Source organism: Netta rufina (genome assembly GCF_964035555.1).
Source record: "Netta rufina genome assembly, chromosome: 32".
Classification (NCBI taxonomy): Eukaryota; Metazoa; Chordata; class Aves; order Anseriformes; family Anatidae; genus Netta; species Netta rufina.
In genome coordinates this window covers 199,848-209,757 of record NC_140156.1, presented here as the reverse complement: position 1 = coordinate 209,757, position 9,910 = coordinate 199,848, and the positions used below count along the sequence as shown (strand labels likewise).

At 68.8% G+C, this 9,910-nt stretch overlaps 2 protein-coding genes across 2 annotated transcripts; both read left to right on the top strand.

The window, feature by feature from the left end:
• The first annotated feature begins 1,043 nt into the window (after positions 1 to 1,043).
• On the top strand, positions 1,044 to 5,065 carry QTRT1 (queuine tRNA-ribosyltransferase catalytic subunit 1). The gene is given in 14 exon segments (XM_084304009.1): positions 1,044 to 1,308; positions 1,927 to 1,977; positions 1,979 to 1,996; positions 2,639 to 2,777; positions 2,867 to 2,945; positions 3,213 to 3,257; positions 3,259 to 3,329; positions 3,697 to 3,735; positions 3,738 to 3,829; positions 4,245 to 4,298; positions 4,300 to 4,338; positions 4,439 to 4,548; positions 4,649 to 4,733; positions 4,847 to 5,065. Coding segments are annotated over 14 exon segments (1,239 nt in total). The 5' UTR covers position 1,044; the 3' UTR covers positions 5,000 to 5,065.
• Positions 5,066 to 7,651: 2,586 nt separating this feature from the next.
• On the top strand, positions 7,652 to 8,848 carry LOC311220512 (beta-1,3-galactosyltransferase 1-like; the record flags this gene model as incomplete). Its single annotated transcript, XM_084304075.1, has 1 exon — positions 7,652 to 8,848. A coding segment is annotated over one exon (1,197 nt), but the record flags the coding sequence as incomplete, so codon positions are not given.
• Positions 8,849 to 9,910: the final 1,062 nt, after the last annotated feature.

Genomic DNA, 9,910 nt, shown 5'->3' with positions numbered 1-9,910 from the left:
GCGCTCGGCCCGCGCCGCTATTGGGCGAGCCGGGTGTCAGTCAGCGCCAGGAGGCGGCGGGAGTGGCTCGGCGAGCTGTCACTCAGAGGGGAAGGTGCCGCGCCCCGGTTCTCGCCGCTCATTGGCCGTCCGGCGCGCCGCTCAGGATCGGCAGCCAATAAGAGACGGAGTTAGGCCGTCAGCTGAGGCGCGGCGCTGCTCCTCCCGCCCCCCCACTCCCGCCTCTCGCTCCCGCCATCCCATTGGCGAAAACGGCTGCCCATCCATCCAGCTAGCGAATCGCCGCCTGCCAGTCCCACCCACCTCTCCCCTCCCGCTCTACTCGCCTTCTCTCCCTCCATTGGACAGCGCTCCTGCCACTCCCCCACACCGCCCAATCCACTCCGAGAGCGAACCCGCTGGGCGGATCCCCGCTGATGATACGCCCAGGCTCCTATCAATCACCGCCTTCAGCCACCCCATTGGCTGGCTGCGCCCTCCCTCCTCCCACCCTCTCCCCGGCGGCCGTAATCCCTCGTGTAGCGGCGCACTCCAATCCGGGGGGCAACCGGGGAGGGGGACCACCGGGGGAGGGGTCTTCCCTCTAATTAATTCTGTTTTAACTAAATTTTAATTAAACCTGTTCCTGCCGCACCCCCAAGCTCCGGGCACCTCTGGGCGGGCCCCGTTTTGGGGCACATTGAGGGGTTTTCGGGTCAAAATTAGGGATTTCTGGCAGCCCCCTCCCCCCGGTGCCGGGGGGGGACTGGGCTGGGGGGGGGGGATGCAGAGGGGTCCCGTGAGGGGAAACTGAGGCACGGGGAGGGGGCAAAAACTGAGACACGGGGACCACAAGGGGCCCCCCCGGAGACACGGGGGCCACCGTGGGCCACCAGGAGCTACCCGAGGCTACCACGAGCCGTGGGGGGGTCCCCTCATGGGGGGGGGGAGTCTCACTGCGTGTGGGGGTCCCCTCAGAGGGGGGGGCCCCCAGCCCCAACATGGCGCCCCGCCCGCGTTGCCCCTGGTTACGGCCACTTCCGGCGCGGCGGGCGGCCCCACAAAATGGCGGCGCCCACGGAGGGCCCGGAGCAGGCCCAGGCCCCGGCCCCGGTTCCAGCCCCGGCCCCGCTGTTGCGGGTGGTGGCCAAGTGCAGCTGGAGCCGGGCCCGTGCGGGCGAGCTGCTGCTGCCTCACGGCGCCGTGCCCTGCCCGGTGTTCATGCCCGTGGGCACCCGCGGCACGGCCAAAGGCATCACGGCGGCGCAGCTGGCGGCCCTCGGCTGCCGCATCTGCCTGGGCAACACCTACCACCTCGGGACGCGGCCCGTGAGCGCCGCCGGCACCGGGGGGGGGACCAGGGGCACGGGAACGGGACCGGGGAGCACCGGGAGGGGAATGGAGGAACCGAGGGGGGAGCCGGGGAGGGGAGCGGAGGAGCCTGAGGGGGCCCGGGGGGTCCCGGGAGAGCGGGAGGGGGAGGAGGGAACCGGGGAGGGGGCCCGGGGGAACCGGGGGTGGAGCGGAGGGACCGGAGGGGGGGAGCGGGGGAACCGGGGAGGGTCCTGGGGTCCCGGGAAGGGGGAACGAGGAACCGGAGGGGGCCTGGGGGAGGCCGGGAGCACCGGAGGGGGAACGGAGGAACCGAGGGGGGAGCGGGGGAACCGGGGAGGGGGCCCGGGGGCGACCGGGACCGGGGCACCGGGAAGGGACCGGGCAGGGGGCGACCGCGGCTCTTTAGGACCCAGCCTCCGCCCGCGGAAGAGGCCACGCCCACACAAGCCCCGCCCGCACCCGGGAGGCCACGCCCCTAGCGTGGAACCCGCCCGGAGCCTCTTTGCCGGGGCCACGCCCCCTACCAATGACCACGCCCCCCTCCGACGCGACCACGCCCCCGAGCGCCCCCCCCCCCCCCCCTCCATCGGTTTAACCCCTTCCTCCCCGCAGGGCCCCGAGCTGGTGCAGCGCGCCGGCGGCCTGCACGGCTTCATGGGCTGGGCCCCGAAACCTGCTGACGGTGAGGGGGGGGGCGGGACCCCCCCGGGGACCCCCAAATCCCCCCAACCCCCCCAGAGCCCCCCAAACCCCCCCCCAGAGCCCCAAGGGGTCCGGGACCCCTCCTCAAGACCCCCCCTTGGAGCTCAGGACACCTGCGGGACCCCCCCCAGGATTTGGGGACCCCCCCCCAGGACCCCCAGTGCCCCCCAGTTCACCCCCCCTCCCCATTAACCCCCCCCCCCAAGCCCCTCAGCTCCCCCCTTACCCCCCCCAGGACTTAAGAAGCCCCCTCCCATGACTTGGGGACCCCCCCCCCAGAACTTGAGACCCCCCCCAGCATTTAGAGACCCCCCCCCAAGGACCCCCAGTGCCCCCCAATTCACCCCCCCTCCCCATTAACCCCCCTTCCCAGAAGCCCCCCAGCTCCCCCATTCCCCCCCAGAACTTGAGACCCCCCCCCAGCATTTAGAGACCCCCTTTCAAGACCCCCCCCCAATTACCCCCCCCATCCCCCCCCCCCCCCCCCCCCATATACACCATATTTCGGGACTCCCACACATCATTTTTTTTTGGTTACCCCCAATTTTTTTTGTCCCCCCCCCCCCCCAATTTTTTTTGTGCCCCCCCCCCCCCCTTAATTATTTTATGTCCCCCCCCCCAGGACAGCGGCGGTTTCCAGATGGTTTCCCTGGCGGCTCTCTCGGAGGTGACGGAGGGGGGGGTTCGCTTCCTGTCCCCCTACGGCGGCGCCGAGCTCCTGCTGAGCCCCGAGCGCTCCATCCACATCCAGAACGCGCTGGGTGAGCCCTCGGGGCTGGGGGGGGGCAGATATTTTTGGGGGGGGGGGTCCTCTGACCCCCCCCCGACCCCCTCCTGACCCCCCCCATAGGCGCCGATATCATCATGCAGCTGGACGACGTGGTCAGCAGCACCACCACGGGGCCGCGCGTCGAGGAGGCCATGCACAGGTCCCGTCCCCCCCCAAAAAAAAAAACCCAAATGCCCCCCAGGATCTCCCCCAGGACCTGGTGTGTCCCCCCCAGCCCTAAATTAGGTCCCCCCGCCCCCCAGAAAAACCCCAAATCCCCCCCAGGACCTCCCCCAGGACCTGGTGTGCCGCCCCCAGCCCTAAATTAGGTCCCCCCCGCCCCCCAGAAAAACCCCAAATCCCCCCCAGGACCTCCCCCAGGTCCTGGTGTGCCCCCCCCAGCCCTAAATTTTGCCCCCCCCCCCAGGTCTGTCCGCTGGCTGGATCGCTGCATCGCCGCCCACCGGCGGCCCCTCGCAGCAGAGCCTCTTCGCCATCATCCAGGGGGGGCTCGACCCCACCCTGCGCAGGCGCTGCCTGGAAGGTGGGGACCGAGACCCCCCCCCCCGGGCCCCATTTACCCCCCCTGTGCCCCACATCCCCCCCCTCCCATTCCCCATCTGCCCCCCCCTCACCGTTTGCCCCCCCCAGCCCCACATTCTGCCCCCCAATTTCCCTTCTTCCCCTGCCCCACATCCTGCCCCCCAGGCCCATATTCTGCTCCCTATTTTCCCTTCTCCCCCTCCCCATATTTTTGCCCCCCAGCCCCACATCCTGCCCCCCAGCCCCACATGCTGCCCCCCTGCCCCACATTCTGCCCCCCATTCCCCCTCACCCCCCAGCCCCACATCCTGCCCCCCCAGCCCCCACACGCTGCCCCCAGCCCCACACGCTGCCCCCCCCCCCCCCAGAGATGACGCGCCGCGACGTCCCCGGCTTCGCCATCGGGGGCTGAGCGGCGGCGAGGAGAAGGAGCAGTTCTGGCGCATGGTGAAGCTCTGCACCGACCTCCTGCCCCCCGACAAACCCCGCTACCTCATGGGCGTGGGTAGGCGGGGGCGATGTGGGGCAGGGGATGTGGGGGCGGGATCTGTGGGGCAGGATCTGGGGCGTGGGATCCATGGGGTGGGATCTGTGGGGCAGGATCTGTGGGGCAGGGTCCGGGGCAGAATCTCTGGAGCAGGATCCGTGGGGTGGGATCTGTGGGGTGGGATCTGTGGGGCAGGATGTGGGTCAGGATCCGTGGGGCGGGATCTGTGGACCAGGATGTAGGGCAGGATGTGGGGCAGGATGTGTGGGGCAGGATGTGGGTCAGGGTTCGTGGCGGGATCTATGGGGTCAGGATCCGTGGGGCAGGACCCCTGGGGCAGGACCCCTGGGGCAGGACCCCCTGGGGCAGGATCCATGGGGCAGGATCCATGGGGCAGGATCCATGGGCAGGCCGTGGGGGCTCTCTCAGCCCCTCTCCCCCCGCAGCTACGCCACCGACCTGGTGGTGTGCGTGGCGCTGGGCTTGCGACATGTTCGACTGCGTCTTCCCCACACGGACGGCGGTAAGGAGCAAATTGTGTGTGTGTGGGGGACCTTTTCCATTTGGGGGGGGGTCCCTGGGACCCCTCCCCACCCCGTGCCCCCCCCTCGGTGTCCCCGCAGCGTTTCGGCTCGGCGCTGGTGCCCTGGGGGTCGCTGCAGCTGAAGAGCCAGCAGTTCGCCAAGGATTTCCGCCCCATCGACGAGCGCTGCGGCTGCCCCACCTGCCGACGGTGGGCTTGATTTTTTTTGGGGGTGGGGGGGATTTTTTGGGGGGTGGGGAGGGGGCCACAAAGTGACCCCTCCCCAACCCCAAAATTGTGCCCCACGCAGGCACAGCCGTGCCTACCTGCACGCCCTGCTGCGCAGCGACCCGGCCGCCCTGCACCACCTCACCGTGCACAACATCGCCTACCAGGTTTTTGGGGCCAAAAAGGGCGAAAACGGGGAAGGTCGAAACGACACGGGGGGGGTCCTTAACCCCCCCAGAAATTAAAAAAACACAAAAAAAACTTCTTCTTTCTCTTCCAGCTCGAGCTGATGCGGGCCATGCGGGACAGCATCGTGGGGCAGCGCTTCCCCGACTTCGTGCGGGATTTCGTCCGCGCCCGCTATGGGGGCCCCGAACGCTGCCCCCCCTGGGCCCGGCACGCGCTGGAGGCCGCCGGCATCACGCTGGAGTGAGGGGCTGCGCCCCCCCAGCCCCCCCCCCCGCTTTTATTCTGGATTTTTGGGGTGTTTTGTATGGGTTTTGTGTGGTTTTTTGTATTTGGAGTGTGGTTGGTGTGGTTTTTTTTTCAGTGGGTTTTTGGGGGTATAAAGGGGTTGGGGGGGGCGTAAATGGGTCTGGGGGGGGCAGAAATGGGTCTGGGGGGGGCAGAAATGGGTCTGAGGGGGCCACAAGTGAGTCTAGGGGGGGCACAAATGGCTTGGGGGGGGCACAAGTGGGTCTGGGGGGGTCATAAATGGTCGGGGGGGATACAAATGGGTCTGGGGGGGCACACACGAATCTGGGGGGTCACACCTGGGTGGTGGTGGGGATGGTGACCTTGTGACCCCCCCCCTGCATAGCCGGGCACTTCTTTTGGGGGGGTGATTGGGGACCATGAAGGTTGGAGGGGGGGAGACTCCCCCCCCCCAATAGGGTCCCACCAGGACGGGATCCCTGGTGCCCCCCCCAAGTCTGCCCCCAGGACCCCAGCCCAGAGCCCCCCCCCCCCCCCAGATCCTGTCCCAAACCTCAGATTCCCCCCCCCAGATCCCTGATACCCCCTAAAACCCAGATTCCCCCCCCCAGCTCCTCCAGACCCCAAATCCACCCCCCCAGACGCCCCCCGACCCCAAATTCCCCCCTTCAGCTCCCCCAGACCCCAAATCTCCCCCCCAAAGCCCCCCCAGACCCCAAACCCTCCCCCCCAGACCCCAAATCCCCCCCCATAAGCCCCAAATCCCCCCCCCAGCCCCGATCCCAGCGGATCCCAAGCCGGATCCCAGTGCTCCCCCCGCCCCCCCCCCGCCCCGCCGTGCGTCACCCCGGGGCGCCCGAGGAAGTTTGTGCAGGGGGTGGGGTGGGGGGGGGGGGGCGGCCTCGGCTGCGTCACCCCCGGGACACGTCGGGGCCGCTGCCAGCACCGCGGCCACACCGACAGCGGCACCGCAGGTGAGCACTGGGAGCACTGGGAGGACTGGGAGCACTGGGAGATGAACTGGGAGCGCTGGGAGCTGCACCTGGGGTGAACTGGGAGCACTGGGGGCTGTACCTGGGATGAAATGGGAGGACTGGGAGCTGTACCTGGGATGAACTGGGAGCACTGGGACAGACTGGTCAGGGCTGGGAGCTGTGACAGGGATGGAACGGGCAGGACTGGGAGTTGTAGCTGGGAGTGAACTGGGAGGACTGGGACAGACTGGTAAGGCTCAGGAGCTGCACCCCTGAGGGAACTGGGGGTTGTCAGGCAGGGCAGGGAGCAACATCCAGATGGAACTGGGAAGGACTGGGACAAACTGGGCTGAGTGCTGCACCTCAATGTGAACTGGGGTGAACTGGGCAGGGCCAGAAACTGCAACACGAGGAGCCCTGGGGGAAACTGGGCAGAAATGGGGTGAAATGGGAAGGGCTGGGAGCTGCACCCCGGGGTGGAGGGGGGGGTGAACTGGGCGAACTGGGAGGACTGGGAGGACTGGGTACGGCTGAAGCCCTGGGGGTGAACTGGGACAAACTGGGCAGGGCTGGGAGCTGCTCCTCGGGGCCCCAGGGCAGGGCCGAGCCCCTCGTCACCCCCCAGCCCCATTCCTGCCCCCAGTGAACCCCCTTAACCCCATGACCCCCCCGTGAACCCCCTGCCCCCCCTGTGACCCCCCCTGGCCCCCGACCTTTGCCCCAGCCCAGCCCCAGTGGGGCCGGCCCCATGGGGGTGCCCCCAGCGGACCCTGACCCCAATGGGGAAACGGGGGGCTGGGGCAGGGGGACGGGGCTATGGGGACGGGGCTATGGGGACGGGGGGCTATGGGGACAAGAACGGGGATGGGAATAGGGATGAGGATGGGGACATGGCTGGGGATATGGGGATGGGGGGATATGGGGTTGGGGTTGGGGATGGGGACAGGGAGGGCGATGTGGGGCAGGAGATGTGGGGCTGGGGACAGAGCTGGGGATATGGGGTGGGGATTTGGGGTGGGGACGTGGGGATAGGGGTATGGGGTGGGGACAGGGACAGGGATATAGGACTGGGAATATGGGGATGGGGACATGGGGACAGGGACGGAGATATAGGGCTGGGGATATGGGGATGGGGACAGGGGACAGAGCACAGGGCTGGGGACAGAGCTGGAGATACGGGGTGGGGACAGGGCCGGGGCAGGGTCCACGGCAGCCCCCGGGGCCGTGCCTGTGCCGGGCCCCCTCCCACGGGGCTCCCTTATCACCGCCGGCGCCGCTTATCAGCGCTCGGCCCCGCGGGCGACAGAGCTCCAGGGAGGCCGGGGTGAGGGGACGGGGACGGGGATGGGGAGGGGGCAGAACGAGGGGGTCCCAGAGGGGCTGGGGGCGAGGGGACGGGGGGCGAGGGGATGAGGGGCGAGGGGTGAGCCTTTGGGTGGGTGAGGGGCAAATTTTTTGGGTGGTGAGGGGCTGGGGGGCGAGGGGCAAGTTTTAGGGTGGGCGAGGGGCGATCCCTTGGCCGCACGACGCTCAAACCCGCCGGTGGCCGAGGCATCGCGTCCAAGCCGTTGTTTCTCCTCCCCCTCCCTCCAGGACCCTTCCCCACCACCACCGGGACCCCCGCCCGCCCCTCCCCGTCCCCCCCCCCCGGCAGCCGTACGACGATGAGGTGCCCGCAGCCGCCGCGCACGCTGCTGCTGCTGCCCGCCCTGCTGTCGCTGGCGCTGCTGGGGGTCCGGGTGCAGCGGCGCCTCTCCGGGGAGCCCCTCGGCGCCGGGCCTGATGGACCCCAAGGACCCGATGGACCTGGTGCACCCAACGCACCCGATGGACTCAACGTAGGCGGTGTGCGTGGTAGACCTGGTAGTCAAGGTAGACCTGGCGGCCCTGGTAGACTTGGTAGTCATGGTAGACCTGATGGCCCTGGAGCCATCAACATGGCGGCCTTCCAATGGCGAGCGTCGTCGTCATCATCGTCATCATCGTCATCGTCGGTCAAGGCCACGGCCAGGCCGCCCCCCCCCAGCCGCCACCCGCTGCAGCCCCCCTACCCCTACCCCTACCGCTTCCTCCTCAACGAGCCCCACAAGTGCCGGGAGCGGGCGCCCTTCCTGGTGCTGCTGGTGGCCACGGAGCCGGCGGACACGGCGGGCAGGGCGGCCATCCGGCAGACCTGGGGCAACGAGAGCTCGGTGCCCGGCGTCTCCATCCTGCGGCTCTTCCTCACCGGCGTCCACCCGGTGTTCGGGGCCCCGCTGCGGCGGGTGCTGGAGGAGGAGAGCGCCCTGCACCGCGACATCCTGCAGCAGGACTTCTTGGACACCTACAACAACCTGACGCTCAAGACGCTGATGGGCATGGAGTGGGTGAGCCGCCACTGCCCCGGCGCCGCCTACGTGCTCAAGGCCGACCGCGACGTCTTCCTCAACCTGGCCTTCCTGGTGGGGCGGCTCCTGCAGCCCCAGCTGCCCCCCAAGAGGGACTTCATGACGGGCTACGTCTACCGCGACACGGGGCCGCTGCGCAGCAAGGCCTACAAGTGGTACGTGCCCCGCCAGGTCTACCCCAACGACACCTACCCGCCCTACTGCGGCGGGCCGGCCTATGTCCTCTCGGGGGACCTGGCGGCCAAGGTGTACGCGGTGGCGCAGACGCTGCCGCTGCTCAACATGGAGGACTCCTTCGTGGGGGTCTGCCTGCACGCGCTGGGCCTCGGCGTCACCAGCAGCCCCTGGGGGGTCTTCAACATGCACCGGCTGCCCTACGACAAGTGCAAGTTCTCCCGGCTGGTCATGGTGCACCACTACCAGCCCGAGGAGGTGCTCAGCCTCTGGCCCCATTTCCAGGGGGCCAACGTGACGTGTCCCCCCTAGGGACGGCCGCGTCTCCATGTGTCCCCCCAGGGGTGGCCGTGTCCCCCCCTCAGGTTTTGCACACCCCCAACCCCGACTTTTTGGCCAGTGTCTGGCACCCGAGCAGCCGCTCGGGGCCGTTTCAAAAAACCTCGGGGCTTCCCCACCCCCCCAAAAAAAAATCCCTAACGGGGAGGTTTTCTCCCCAAATTGAGCCATGCAGCAGGAGCCCGGGTCTCCGGGGCCGGATCCTCCGCTTCGTTATCTCCGACGTTCGTTACTGTGCTCGCCTCCGAGCCGAGTCTGCCCTTGAGCCAGGGACCCCCGCGGCCCAAAAAGCTGTGCCGCCCCCACCCTGTCCCCCCCCCTTAAATTATGGCTTTGTTTTGTCCGTTGTTGGTCTGTTTGTAATAAAAGGGCTGCAGCTGAGCCGGCCGGACCGAGCCTGCCCAACGCCTCCTCGCTGCTCGGGGCACTGTAATGGGGCTGGGGGTACCTCGATGGGGTTGAGAGTGCTGCAATGGGGCGGGGGGGGTCACAGTGGGGCTGAGGGCACCATAATGGGGCTGGGGGCACCTCGATGGGGTTGGGAGCCCCCCGCTGGGGCCGCTCCATCCACTGCCCCCAGCCTCTCCCCCCAGCCTCCCCCGGGGACTCTGCCCCCCCCCACCCCGCTCTCATCACACTCCTGGCACGGACGTCTCAGCCCCGGCCCCCGTTTGCTCAAGGTGTTGACATAGCTGGGGCTCAAACAAGCGTGGAGGGGGGTGGCCGTGGGGGGCCGTGGGGCAGCCGTGGGGCAGCCGTGGGGCAGCCGTGGGGCGCGGCCGGGCCCCGTTTCGGGAGGCCGCGATAGCGCGGGGAGGGTTGGCAAACAGGCGAGCGGGACGGGGCCAAAACCTCCCCGAAGGGGCCTCGGGTTTGGGCACCTCCCTCCCCGGGCCGGTCCTTAGGTTCGTTGGGTAATTAGGCTCCCGGCTGGGGTAATTATTAGGTGAGCTAATGAAGGGGAGGATGGTGCAGGTGGACGTGGCGGAGTTTGCCCCTGCCCCCCCCGCACCCAGGCGAAGGAGCCGGCGCTGT